The sequence below is a fragment of the Salmo salar genome, chromosome 19, assembly GCF_965601325.2.
Source record: "Salmo salar chromosome 19, fSalSal1, whole genome shotgun sequence".
Lineage (NCBI taxonomy): Eukaryota > Metazoa > Chordata > Actinopteri > Salmoniformes > Salmonidae > Salmo > Salmo salar.
The window spans coordinates 59,313,463-59,328,086 of record NC_138309.1 but is presented as its reverse complement, the minus strand read 5'-3'; the positions used below and the strand labels follow the sequence as shown (position 1 = coordinate 59,328,086).

The following is a 14,624-nucleotide window of genomic DNA, read 5'->3' as shown; positions in this document are numbered from 1 at the left end:
AGGGATGGTGCCAGGTTTCCTCCAGACGTGACGCTTGTTATTCAGGCCAAAGAGTTTAATCTTGGTTTCATCAGACCAGAGAATTTTGTTTCTCATGGTCTGAGTCCATTAGGTGCCTTTTGGTAAACTCCAAGCCGGCTGTCATGTGCCTCTGACATGCACTGTCAACTGTGGGACCTTATATAGACAGGTGTGTGCCTTTCCAAATCCTGTCCAATCAATTAAATTTACCACAGCTGGACTCCAATCAAGTTGTAGAAACATTTCAAGGATGATCAACAGGATGCACCTGAGCTCAATTTCGAGTCTCATAACAAAGGGTCTGAATACTTATGTAAATAAGGTATTTCAGTTTTTTATTTTTAATACATTTGCAAACATTTCTAAAAACCTGTTTTCACTTTGTCATTATGGGGTGTTGTGTGTAGAGTGATTAAGAACAATATTATTTAATCAATTTTAGAGTAAGACTGTAACGTAACGAAATTTGGAAAAAGAGAAGGGGAATGAATCTTTTCCGACTGCACTGTATATTTAATTTCTCCATCTTACCACAGTATTCAGGTAGCCTAGTGGTTAGGTAGCCTAGCGGTTAGAGCATTGGACTACTAAACGCAAGGTTGCAAGATTGAATCCCCGAGCTGACAAGGTAAAAATCTGTAATTCTGCCCCTGAACAAGGCAGTTCTGCTGTCATTGAAAATAAAAATTTGTTCTTAACTGACTTGCCTAGTTAAATAAAGGTAAAATAGATAAATAAACATTGTTTTATTGTTGGTAAATAGTTGCTTGACAAACTCCTAACATTTCCAAAGGATCAAAGTTTTTCGAAATTAGGACATTGTTTAACCTCTAGGGGTCAAAATGGACCCCTGATGACACTTTTTAGGGTTCATTAATTTAACTGAAGTACTAAATTACAAGTCATAGCTTAGTAGTTAAGCTTGACGATTTGATGACTTGGAGATGTGTGTTGGGTGACAAAATACTAAGGCCTTGTAGCGTCTTATTTTTAATGACACTTCATCAGAGTAGCAGTTCAGCCGACTTTGGACAGTTTTGGGACCAAAGCCAGAAGAACATAAAGCTCAATATTTGCATTATGATAACAAGATGGAAGTACACATTTCCTTAAATATTTTTTCCAATAGCACCCTTTCCAATGTACCCAGAGGCCAGTATTTCAGTACTGCAGTTTAGCTGAAGTCGATCCAAAAAAAAAGACAATTCCCATAGACAGCCCAGCCCCATAGAGAAGTCCAATTAGAACATTCCTAAAAATACCCTTTCGTTATCACCATTGTGCTGGGGCCGTTTATTTTATTTTTTTAATGATATTTTACTCATAGCCGAAGATATTAACATTTTATATTCAACTGATGAGTCACGACTTCTGCTGAAGTCGGTCCCTCTCCTTGTTCGGGCGGCGGTCGACGTCACCGGTCTTCTAGCCATCGATGATCCACCTTTCATTTTCCATTGGTTTTGTCTTTGTTTTCTACACACCTGGTTTTCATTCCCCAATTACATGTTCATGTATTTAACCCTCTGTTTCCCCCACGTTTTGAGTGTGATTGTTTCAATGTTCATTTCGGTTCATGATGGCTGGTTTTCCAACGGGTGCTGAGTTCACCCGTGCGTAATATTTACCGTTTGTATTTGGTCAAGTGTATTTGTTACCTTGTGCCTTTTTTATTTTTTGAGTAAAGTACATTGCTCACTCATTTTTGCTCTCCTGCGTCTGACTTCATGCACCAGCTACACTCACCTTCTGACATGATGTCTGCCGTGTTTTTGGAAAATGTGATGACATCATCGCTGCTCATGCTAACCTCCAGTGCACACTAAGTGCAAGTGCGCAAGCGTTATGGGCTCTGTAAAGCAGATGGCAGCCACCACGAAACGGCGTATGCGAATTTGAGTAGATTACGTTGAAAACAACAGTCAGCCATCTTTGACGCTGTCTCCAGTTCTTTTATAGGTCAATGATTAGAGCCACTAAAATTCCAATGTACTTAAACTGAAACCAATCCCTCTGCAGAGAAACAACTGTTGTCAGGGCTGAAGCATTGTTTTTAGTGGGTTTAGAGGCTCCTAGCAATGAAATCAATACCTCCAATCCTTCATGATGAGTTCCTGCTGAAAGGAGGAGTTTGAGATTAGATAGAGCGAGGAGACAGGACTCGAAGGAGAGAAATCCTGTAGTTGGAGAAAACAATGGAGAGAGATGGACTGGGATGTCGAAAAGACGGGAAAAGAACACGATAGAGGGGAAAATGGAATTTCAGAAAAGAGGGGGAGCGCAGAAGAGACCTCTGTTCTCTGACCACACTGACTGAACAAAGATGAAATGACGGAAAGGATAAGAAACTTTCCTTTCTAATTATACATTAACCACGTTTTTCTGAGATTAAGACTTGGTCTCAATGTTCTCAGTTTTGTCACAAGCAATCTTGAAAAGTAATGTACACTGAACAAAAATATAAAGTGTTAGTCCCATGTTTTATGAGCTGAAATAAAACATCCCAGAAATTTTCCATACGTACAAAAAGCTTATTTCTCTCAAATTTTGTGCACAAATTTGTTTACATCCCTGTTAGTGAGTTTTTGTCCTTTGCCAAGATAATCCATACACCTGACAGGTGTGAAATATCAAGAACCTTAAACGGCATGATCATTACACAGGTTCACCTTGTGCTGGTGCCAATAAAAGGCCACTCTAAAATGTGCAGTTTTGTTACACAACACAATGCCACAGATGTCTCAAGTTTTGAGGGAGCGTGCAATTTGCATGCTGACTGCAGGAATATCCACCAGAGCTGTTGCCAGAGAATTGAATGTTCATTTCTCTACCATAAGCCGCCTCCAATGTCCAACCGGCCTCACAACTGCAGACCACGTGTATGGCGTCATGTGGGTGAGCGGTTTGCTGATGTTAATGTTGTGAATAGAGTGCCCCATGGTGGAGGTGGGGTTATAGTATAGGCAGGCATAAGCTACGAACAAAGACCATAATTGCATTTTATTGGTGGCAGTTTGAATGCACAGAGATACCGTGACGAGATCCTGAGGCCCATTGTTGTGCCATTCATCTGCCACTATCACCTCGTTTCAGCATGATAATGCCCAGCTCCATGTCGCAAAGATCTGTACACAATTCCTGGAAGCTGAAAATGTCCCAGTTCTTCCATAGCCTGCATACTCACCAGACATGTCACCCATTGAGCATGTTTGGGATGCTCTGTATCGAAGTGTACGACAGGAAATGGTGGTCACACCAGATACTGACTGGTTTTCTGATCGACACCCCTACCTTTTATTTAAGGTATCTGTGACCAACAGATGCATATCTGTATTCCCAGACATGTAAAATCCACAGATTAGGATCCAATTTATTTATTTGAGTTGACTGATTTCCTTATGAACTGCAACTCAGTAAAATCTTTGAAATGATTGCATGTTGCGTTGTATATTTTTGTTAAGTGTAGTTTCCGAATTTTCAATCAGTAAGGCTGAATGCTGAATGCTCTTTAACTTTATCCAGTAAGTACAACGTCATTCACATTGTTTCCTATTCTACGGGCATAGTGGGAATGTATACAAAGGTATCATCAGCATAGGTCTTGTTTCATGTTCTCGTTTCTCCTTTGCCATGTGTGGAATGTCATTCCCCCATTTAACTTTTAGACTATGAGCACGGCACAATAATGCATATTCCTTATGCTTGTTGTTTAACCTATGGGTACACACATGCAATCATCACCTTCCTCTCTCTCAACCAATGGGCATAAATCTTGGGATGCATTTATATGTCAAACGTACACAAGTTGCGTGTTACAACAAAAGTTAACAACAACCCTCCACCAGCTATAATAACCTTAAAGGTAGACTCAGCGAAATGACGTCGCCGAGAGCAGCACCGCAGATATTGAGATGAGCGAGATACAAGACTTACACACAGGAGCTGTGCATGTGCACGGGTTCGCTTCATGCTGATCACAGCGTGGTAGCCAGGACACCAAACAGCAGAGAAATTGAGCCTCACGCTTCAACGGTCTTAGTTGCGGGAAAATGTACCCACTACGCTATTTTGTTCCGCATCTATGTCATATCGTTGAGTCTTCCTTTTTTAAATGAAAGATTAACCCATTTTTTATGTTATATAATATTTATTCATCTCAGAGCGATGTTCTATCATTCCTGGGGTAATTTTCATGTGACGCAAAACTCGTCATAACTGCTGTATCGCTGCCTGCTTGAATAGCGAATAGCTCAGATACACAGATAAACATGAAATGACCCTGGAAATCAATTGAACATCACTCAGAGATGCTCAAATACGATATAACATTCAAAATGGGTTAATCTTTCCTTTTAAGGCTCGTCATTGGAACACCTTCTCCCAGACTGTCATCAGTAAACTATTTCATAAAATGTCATATTGCATTCCGTCTCTTGTTCCTTCATTTAAGCCTAGTACTAGATTGAAACAGGATAAGAGTACGTCTTCTGATTCGCATCACTCACCTCTGTGTGTGTTTCCAGGTGACGGCTCAGAAACATCCCCCTCAGCCCCAACCCCAATCCCAGTTCTAGATAATGGTAAAGTGAACTTTCTGGGCATGAGTCTGGATGGTGCAGCGGCTGCAGCAGGCCAGTGGGTCCTACTGGTCCTGGGCCTGGTGCTCCTAGTGGCCACCATCCTCCTGGGCTACAAGAACAAGAAATCAAAACGAAGAGATCTGACCTCATCTGAGCTGGAGCTGAAGTAAGGCTGCAAGTATTACTCTAATGGGAAGATCACCTTCCCCGTAACAGCAGTGTCATCATCAGTGTTTGTTTGTACCATGCATCTTGATTGGTTTTGTTTATTATTTTGGTCTGCTTCTCCCCTATGTTGGATGTCTTGTATATTTATTGTATAAATTTGGAATCAAAATAATTTTTACTATGCAAAGAACAAAGAATCTAACAGTTTTGTAATTTATTTGTAATAGTTGAAACACTGAGCCTGGGGAACAAATGTTTCAACTGATTGTTTGTAAAGTCATTCATTGTGTATGCATTGTTTTTGGAAATATTCAATTTTATCATTCAATACTTTGTCTTTCGAGAATAAAGAGAAATGTCCATTTGCTCTGTATTCATTGGTCAATGAGGGTCTGTGTGGCAAGATAAGATGGATAAAACAATAACAATGTGTTTAATCGTGCAGGTAATAACAAGTGATATATTCAATCAAATAATGGGTGTTAACAGGTTAACTGTTTAATTACAGTACATTGACACAGCATGGTATAAAATAACACCACTATACAGTGGCGACCCGTCTTTCAGGCAGAGCCCCACCTGTTTGAGCCCCACATTTTAAGCAAAAAAAATAAAAATAAATGGAACGTCTGTAGCAACGACTACAGATGACCGGTTAAAGAATCTCTTTGCAGAATCAAATCAAATTCAAATCAAATCAAATTGATTTATATAGCCCTTCTTACATCAGCTGATATCTCAAAGTGCTGTACAAAAACCCAGCCTAAAACCCCAAACAGCAAGCAATGCAGGTGTAGAAGCACGGTTTCTAGGAAAAACTCCCTAGAAAGGCCAAAACCTAGGAAGAAACCTAGAGAGGAACCAGGCTATGAGGGGTGGCCAGACAGCCAGAAGAGGAATATCTCTGGTGCCTCAGGTGATGGCTACTGGAGTAGTTACACAACTGTCTCCTGCAGACCAAATGACACCCTATCCCCTATTTATTGCATTACTTTTGACCAGGGCCCATAAGCAGTGATGGAAAAAGTACCTAATTGTCATACTTGATTAAAGGTAAAGATACCTTAATAAAAAATGACTCAAGTAAAAGTGAAAGTTATCCAGTAAAATAGTACTTGAGTAAAAGTCTAAAAGTGTTTGGTTTTCAATATAATTTAGTATCAAAAGTAACTGTAATCACAAAAATGTACTTATAAGTATCAAAAGTAAAAGTATAAATCATTTCAAATTCCAGATATTAAGCAAACCAGACGGCACAGTTTTCTTGTTTTTTATTTATTTACTGATAGCCAGGGGGACACTCAAACACTCAGACATCATTTACAAATGAAGCATTTTTGTTTACTGAGTCCACCAGATCAGAGGCAGTAGGGATCACCAGGGATGTTCTCTTGATAAGTGAGTGAATTGGACTATATTCCTGTCCTGCTAAGCATTCAAAATGTAACGAGTACTTTTGGATGTCAGGGAAAATGTATGGAATAAAAATATTTTTTTTTTCATTAGGAATGTAGTGAAGTAAAAGTTGTAAAAAAAAATATAAACAGTAAAGTACAGATACCCCCAAAAAACGACTTAAGTAGTACTTTAAAGTATTTTTAATTATGTACTTTCCACCACTGTCAAAAGTAGTGCACTACGTAGGGAATAGGGTGCCATTTGGTGTGCTGACAGACAGTTGTGTAACACTCCAGTAGCTGTCTACTCTCTGTTGACTGAGAAATGCTCTGTGGGCATTAGTTATGCAGGTTGACCACGACAAGAAATGCTCTGCCTCCTACCAAACATTCCACATAACTTCACAATATGAAGCACAGTAATGAACGATGGAAGAAACTACACAAGTAAAATGTTACAATGTAAATGATTCAGGAGAAATGCAGTCATTCAAACAGTCAGTCATTCCATTTGAGCAGTCATAGGGTAACTTACTACGAGAATATGAATACATCAAATCCCGTTGTTCACGCTCCCAATCTACAGTACACTGTGTTGTACAGCGTTTACCGTGAATGCAGTCTGCGCTAACGCGGGAGCATTGCCTTTAAATTCAAATCACGCTGTAACGTTGAATTTCCACAATACGGATTGAATATGGCCCTAAGTGTAGTGTCTGTAGCCCGCTAACATTACATTGCTGTCATGTACAGTAATCAGGCCAAAGACCTATACATTAAGTTCAGTGTTACGACTCCCTCTATATGATTACAACAAGAACAACGGCACCGGCGCTCTACTGTCGTAAACCACACAGTTCAGTGAAATAAATCCTAATTTAGAGAAGTGTTCATCTCTCGTCAGTCATTCACAATTCAAGTGCACTACAACCATCCCATCCCACCACCGAATATTGGCTTGTTTCAAAGATGGAGCATAAAAACAAGCAACCACTAGGCTATTCTATGTCCTGCTGGAGTGCTTAGGGGCCATTGCGAGAAGCAGATATGCAGAGGATGGATAGGGCTAGTAGGGTCACATACAGTATGTACTGCCATTTCATACCGCAGGTAAACGTTTACTGTCCTGAGTCTTGTCCTGGAGGCAGCTGCAAAGTCGAAATTGGCTATATTGTAAAAAATAATGAAAACAAAAATTAGTCTTAAATTGGTCTTAATTTAAGGTTAGGGTTAGGCATTATGGTTAACAGTGTGGTTAAGGTTAGGGTTAAGGTTAAGTTTAAATTCCGATTTTATGACTTTGTGCCTGTGCCAGCTAGTGACCACTCTGCAGAGCTGCCTCCAGAACAAGATTCATGACAAAAAACGCTAATCTGCTTTCATACAACTTATTTTTCTTGTTTCCCTTCTTTAATGTGTTTTCTGTCCATCCAAGATCTACTGGAAACAACAGGGACTTTAAACTCTAACTTTAAACCCTGAAAATATCCTCTGTCTAAAGCTGTGCAGATACAATTTTCCTGTGTGCAATGCACCAATATTATACTGCTTGATCTTGCACTGGAGAGTACTGCATGCAATCCACAGACATACAGTGCCTTCAGAAAGTATTCACACCCCATTACTTTTTCCACATTTTGTTGTGTTACAGCTTGAATTTAAAATTGAATCAATTTCGATTTTGTGTCACTGTCCTACACACTATACCACATCATGTAAAAGTGGAATTATGTTTTAAGACATGAAAAGCTGACATTTCTTGAGTCAACAAGTATTCCACCCCTTTGTTATGGCACTCTAAATAAGTTGAGGAGTAAACATTTGCTTAACAAGTCACATAAGTTGCATGGACTCACTCCGTGTGCAATAATAGTGTTTAACGTGAAGATTTTTGAATGACTACCTCATCTCTGTACCCCACACATACAATTATCTGTAAGGAATTTCAAACCCAGATTCAACCACAAAGACCAGGGAGGTTTTCCAAAGCCTAGCAAAGGGCACCTATTAGTAGATGGGTTAACATTTAAAGAAGCAGACATTGAATATCCCTTTGAGCATGGTGAAGTTATTAATTACACATTGGATGGTGTACCAATACATCCAGTCACTACAAAGATACAGGCATCCTCCCTAACTCAGTTACTGGAGAGGAAGAAAACTGCTCAGAGATTTCACCATGAGGCCAATGGTGATTTTTAAACAGTTACAGAGTTAAATGGCTGTGATAGGAGAAAACTGAGGATGGATCAACAACATTGTGGTTTCTCCGCAATACTAACCTAAATGACAGAGTGAAAAGAAGGAAGCCTGTACAGAATAAAAAAAGATTCCAAAACATGCATTGTGCTTGCAATAAGGCACTAAAGTAAAACTGCTGAAAAATTGGCAAAGAAATGAAATGTATGTCCCGAATACGAAACGTTATGTTTCGGGCAAACGAACACAACACATCACTGAGTACCACATATTTTTCAAGCATGGTGGTTGCTGCATCATGTTATGGGTATGCTTGTCATCGGCAAGGACTATGGAGTTTTTTTAGGATAAAAAGAAACGGAATAGAGCTAAGCACATGACCTAAGACACAATACACTGGAGTGGCCTAGTTACAGTTTTGACTTAAATCGGCTTGAAAATCTATGGCAAGACTAGAAAATGGCTGTCCAGCAGTGATCAACAACCAACTTGACAGAGCTTGAAGAATAAAAAAAAATAATTACGTGCAAATATTGTAAAATCCAGGTGTGCAAAGCTCTTTGAGACTTACCCAGAAAGACTCACAGCCGTAATCGCTGCCAAAGGTGATTCTAACATGTATTGACTCAGGGGTGTGAATACTTATGTAAATGAGATATTTCTGTATTTAATTTTCAATATATTAGCAAACATTTCTAAAAACATGTTTCCCCGTTGTCATAATGGGGTTTTGTGAGTAGATGGGTGAGACTTTATTTATTTAATCCATTTTGATTTCAAGTATGTAACACAACAAAATGTGGAATAAGTCAAGGGGTATGAATACTTCCTGAAGGCACTGTAAAGTGTCATCACTGAATCCATCTCTTTTAAGGCACTGTTATTGTTCTGTCATAACATCAGATGACCCTGATGATTAATAAAGCTCTGCACAGTTCAAAATAATCTCCCAAACTACTGTCGTAGTGACGTCATCGCTAAACCACTGACAATCAGTGACATTCTAAAACAAAGAGATATGAAAGGAACAGTACATTCACTAAGAATTTTTACAGACTCTCTACAGACTCATTCACCTGATTAAAAAAAGAAAACAGTGACGACAAAAAAAATGACTGCTCAGGAACTTGCACATAGATCATATGGAAGAAAAATATACATGCAAAGGTTTTTTTTTTTCAGTACTTAAATATGCAGTGGTAGGAAAATAAATCAAATTTACAACCAAACTGGGATTTTTAAACACTCTTTCAATGTACAACACTGCTTTCATCAAAATACTTGAAACATTGCAATTTCTGAAACAGTATATTTGGCATATTGCACCAAAAAAACAACAAAAAATATTTTGATGAAATCTACAGAGACTTATACACAGTGGAGAAAGGTTCCAGAATCAATGTGGTCAGTATTCACAATTGGTCTGTGTGCTGTGCCCTCCAAGTTGTGTGACATCCCAAAAACCCTTGTGTCCTTCCGTCACAATGCTCCTGAACTTTGGCAGAGGTCAAGAGTTCAGAGTTCAGGGTCATAGGTCAGGGTTTCAGTAGTAGTAACGTTGCATCTCTGTCCAGTTGGTGATCCAGTACTTCTTGTCTGGATCCTCTGGCTGGAAGCCCATGTTAAACTGGTAGCGTTCCTCCTTACGGATTTTCACTCCATAGTACTTTGGCATAATCCGGTAGTAGATGGCCCGCTTGAAGAAGCCAAGCTGTTGAGAAGACAGACAGGTAGACAACACAGCATTAGGGAAAGCCATATTCAAATAGTGGTGAACTGTTGATTTTATGTAAGAATTGGAATATCTGGAGGCTAAACTCAGGAATTAGACAAAGTTAGACAATTTCTGTTAGAAATGTATTTTCCCATAGAGTAAAAAAGCGATTGAAGAGGAAAGAGAGTAAAGTCAATCATCAGGAGAGTGAGAGATGCTGCAGAATAGATACTTAGTAAATATGGTAGAAAAGACAAGTAGAAAATGTTAGGTACAGCACACTATCAGCCTGAAAAAGAAGGGAGACACAAACGCTAGTTAGAATTGACAATGAAGAAGAGTTAGTATGGAAGAAATCCAAATTCCCCTTCGACACATTACTAGCCAACAACCAACTTCATCCCACAATCTACAAGGCATTACATCTAGTGTGCTAGACGCTGCCCGCGGTGGAGGCCGGAGGACTGCATTACCCAGGCGCCCTAGTGGAGTGTAGCATGGCCCCTCATTGGGGGCCTCTCCTGTCTCAGTAGTCCTCAGTCAGCCTCTCCGTCTCTGAGGGCTGGCTCTTCATCTCAGCCTTCTGGCCTTTGGCCTCGTACATCTCCCTCCTGCTGGCCCTCCTGAAGAAGCCGCACTGGGGGACCACGCGGTACAGTTAGACTGGAGCTACATGGAGAAGCTAACGGCTACAGTAGCGAGCTAGTGCTATTGGGTTTAATGGGGCAGCACTTATACATACTGTAGGCTAGTTGCTAGCATGCTAAAACTAGCGCAGTTGAGTTTAATGGAGTATTAATGATAGGTACAGTATAACATACTTGATACAATCACAGTCAATATAAAAAGGCAGTCACAAATGTAGGCTGCATAGAATAATTTATTTTACTGGTGCATTGGAGTAAATGGGATACTATTTCAAGCAAGCAGTGTACAACAGACATGTCATAACAGGTTTACATTCAAACATGATAGCCACAAAAAGTATAGTTATAGTATAGTTATTAATCAGAAAGTCCTTAGGGTTCTCACCTTCCATAGTATAATGCTGATGACTCCTAACAGCAGGATTCCTGCTACCACGGCAACGATGATGATCCACAGGGGAACCTCGTAAGGTGTTTCCACCCCAAGGACTGGGTCAATGTCCACTATGAACTGGAGGATGGAAAAGAAAGAAAGAAAGAAAGAAAGAAGAGAGAGAGAGAGAGAGAGAGAGAGAGAGAGAGAGAGAGAGAGAGAGAGAGAGAGAGAGGAGAGAGAGAGAGAGAGAGAGGAGAGGGTATCAATATCCATATCATCCATACCATACTAAGAATACCATTTGTCTACATCATCATCATCATTATGACACTAACCTCTCTGGTCTCATTTTCCATCTTGATGGCGGGGTTGTCCGTCACAAGTTTCAGTGTGGCCTGACCTCTAACCTTAATCCTCAAAGCATTTTTATAGTCCTGCCAAACACACACAACCCAAAAAGGTATGGTCATGACCCTATTCGGATTTGGCAATATGACCCTTTTGGTCCAAGAGTCTTGCTGTATCGTCTGACCTCTCACCTCTAGCATAGTGCTGTTCCACACCCGTGACCTCACAATGATCTTGGCAGAGGTAGACATGTTGATCAAGGGACAGGTGAAGGTCACACAGCGGGCCGTCCATTTTGAACAATCCTTCACAACAAAAACAAGCCCAGAATTAGGACCGGACACTAGACACTAGGTTCATCAATGGTGCTTCTAGAGCCATTAAATTACAGTAAGTTTCTGGATGAGGTTTCATGATCACAGCATTAGAATTGGTAGATCATGGACATAATTAAATTGTCTAATGGCCTGTCCTCACCAGTAGGTAGGTCTCTTTACGAGGAGTCAGCACGGTAAGGACCGCCTGCGGCTCGATGATGCGAGAGTGTTCGCCCTCCACCGCTCGCTTTGGACGTTTGCTCCTGTTCTTGGACAACTGGGGAGAGAGAGACGGACAGGAGAGGAGGAGAGGAGGAGACAGAGAGAAAAGGTAGAAGAGGAAGAGACAAAGAAGGAGAGGCGACAGACAAAGAGGCACATTACATCACGTTACAACAGTAATTACTGGAATGGAAATAAAGACAACTCCTGCTTCTCAAAATATCATTGACACAAGACAACTTCTCAAAATATCATTGACCTTTTCAGTCTATCTTTGTGCAGACACAGGGCTCTATTCAATCTGTATTGCTGAAGCGGTACAAATTCCAAGACAGAATTGTAAAGATAATTTCCGATTGAGCCGACATATGCAGCGTTTATCGTGAATGCAGTCTCCGCTAGTGGAAAGTGGGAACATTGCCTTTAAATTTCAATCATGGTGTAAAGCTGAACTTCCGCGGTGCGGATGGGCTCGATTCAATCAGATCTGCTCTACCCGACATCTGCATAGCGATTGTTTTGGTGGTGTCGGAGGTCAAATCCAAAAGCGTCTCCTGGCATTATACCGAAAGCAGACATTGGCTGCTTCGGAGTCGAATTAAGAGAAACCCAATGCAGCCTCGTTTAGAAGTAGGAACACTGGAATGTGAGATGCAATCTACACCTCCATTAGGATGATAGAAACCCTCATCATTTTGTTTATGACAACTTTAACCTCATTATTTCTATATAGCCTACACTTTCTTGTTCTGAACTTTTAACGCAAGTGGGACGGGTGTGGCTTCGTGACAATGATCAAGACCCAGCTAACAATTTTAGGGAGTGAGAAAATGTTTGTTATGTTACCCGTAATGTTCTCTTGATGTTTGAGTGTCCAGAATATACAACACTAATGTTCTAGACACGTTTCATGAGAATGTTGCAAGAACATTACGAGAATATTCCATCAATGTCCCACTAAACATACATTCTGAGAATGTGCTGTGTAAGATATTGAAGTTCTAAACACGTGTCATGGGAACGTTGCAAGAACATTTATTTGCTTCAGTTGTCAGGACGTGGTCCAAAATAAATATTCTCCCCCTCAAAAAACATAATTACACATCACACCTTGTTACTGTTGAAACATAGATCCATTCACAGTTCTTTTTGTCTGTTGGCAAGGTCAGGGATACCTACACACACACAGTGCTATTAACATACATATTTGGAACACATGATTACATTGTGCATGTTCATTTACACAGTAATTATTATGCAACATGTCCTCACCTGGGATTTGTACTCACAACCTCTTGGTTCACAGCTTTCAGCTCTTCCTGTTACACCACCATGTCTGTTTCAGTTATCAATTCATTTGACTGTTCTCTTATCATTGATTTGATTGACTTATTTCAACATTTTCTGCATTTCTGCTTAGTTGTCTAATGTTGGTGAGGCATATTAACCTGTTTTAATGCCTGTGATCAATAAACTTTTTTCTTCAGTGTACTTTTAACAGAGCTGAGATTTACTTCAAAGTGCATTCGCCCTTTTGCTTACACCTATCAAGTTGTTTCAGATCCACACAATTGCCTAAGGAGGAGGGCTTAGGGTTTCTTCTGGACAGGCCCTAACTATCCCAGCCCAATAAGCACATGCTGTAGAGATATCCCTTATTGGCACAGTGACTTGGTTGTTCGTCATTGATGGTGGCCTGGATTTTAGACCCGCTAGTGGAGTCACCCTACTCTAACTTCCTGAGCAATAGATGTTCACGTATTCATTTGGCAACAGTTACAACACACACACCTATCTGATCTAATTAAAATTAGTTTCTCTTTGAAAGATGGGAACTGGTACAATTCTAGAGAACTCTAGACCGTATTTGTTAAATCCACACAACATATATACTGTGTAGAACAACATGCGTCTCTGATAAGGAATCCCATCAGCCCCTCGTCACTGGATTTCGATCTGCAACACCCCTAATTGGTTGCTGAACCACGGCTCAGGCGGTAGTGTTGCTTCTGATAGAAACATGCCTAGAACATGGTTGCCATATTCTCAGAATATCAGAAATGTGTATATTTACAGTAGCATGTCTGTACTTTCTCACATTTGCGATTCAAGCAATGATGATGCCAATTATACCAAAAACAATACACAACACAGAGTTCCATCTCAAAGTTTTAATGTGAAAAAAATAGACAAATTGCAACAGAATCACTTGAGACCAATGTTGGGGGTAATATATTACTTAGTTGTATTACTTTTATGAGTAGGAGTGCTATAATGAGTTCATGTCTTCAAATACTGTATTGTTATTACAGTTACTTTTTCAAGTAAGCCATATATTACTTTCAGAAACATATCTCTACCGATGTGGTATATATATTTTTAAAGCCTTGTCTCATACTAACAGAATTCATGCTGTAGGCGAACACGTTTCCAATAGGCTATCGTAAAGCTGAAAGTCAAAGAAAGATGGCAGCTGTGTTCTTATCCCGCTTAACCTTTTCCTTGTTGAAATGCTCCCATTATTTTGAGTTAATCGAAGTGAAAGAGAACAACATTTAAGTCAAATGCAAACTCTGTGGCCTCCTGAGTGGTGCAGTGGTCTAAGGCATTGCAGTGTTAGCTGTGCCACTAGAGA

At 40.0% G+C, this 14,624-nt stretch overlaps 2 protein-coding genes across 2 annotated transcripts in view; one reads left to right on the top strand and one right to left on the bottom strand.

The window, feature by feature from the left end:
* Nucleotides 1–5,134, top strand: part of LOC106579262 (angiotensin-converting enzyme) — a 38,864-nt gene extending 33,730 nt beyond the window's left edge. Inside the window, exon 25 of the mRNA XM_014159018.3 lies at nucleotides 4,545–5,134. Within this exon, the coding sequence (XP_014014493.2) occupies nucleotides 4,545–4,771 (227 nt within the window). The 3' untranslated portion in view covers nucleotides 4,772–5,134. The remainder of the gene's footprint in view (nucleotides 1–4,544) is intronic.
* An 891-nt stretch (nucleotides 5,135–6,025) lies between these two features.
* Nucleotides 6,026–14,624, bottom strand: part of itga3b (integrin, alpha 3b) — a 56,934-nt gene continuing 48,335 nt past the window's right edge. The window contains exons 21-26 of the mRNA XM_014159019.3: nucleotides 11,928–12,044; nucleotides 11,642–11,755; nucleotides 11,438–11,536; nucleotides 11,112–11,237; nucleotides 10,553–10,716; nucleotides 6,026–10,076 (exon numbers count right to left, since the gene is read on the bottom strand). Coding sequence (XP_014014494.2) covers nucleotides 10,606–10,716; nucleotides 11,112–11,237; nucleotides 11,438–11,536; nucleotides 11,642–11,755; nucleotides 11,928–12,044 — 567 coding nt within the window. The 3' untranslated portion in view covers nucleotides 6,026–10,076; nucleotides 10,553–10,605. The remainder of the gene's footprint in view (nucleotides 10,077–10,552; nucleotides 10,717–11,111; nucleotides 11,238–11,437; nucleotides 11,537–11,641; nucleotides 11,756–11,927; nucleotides 12,045–14,624) is intronic.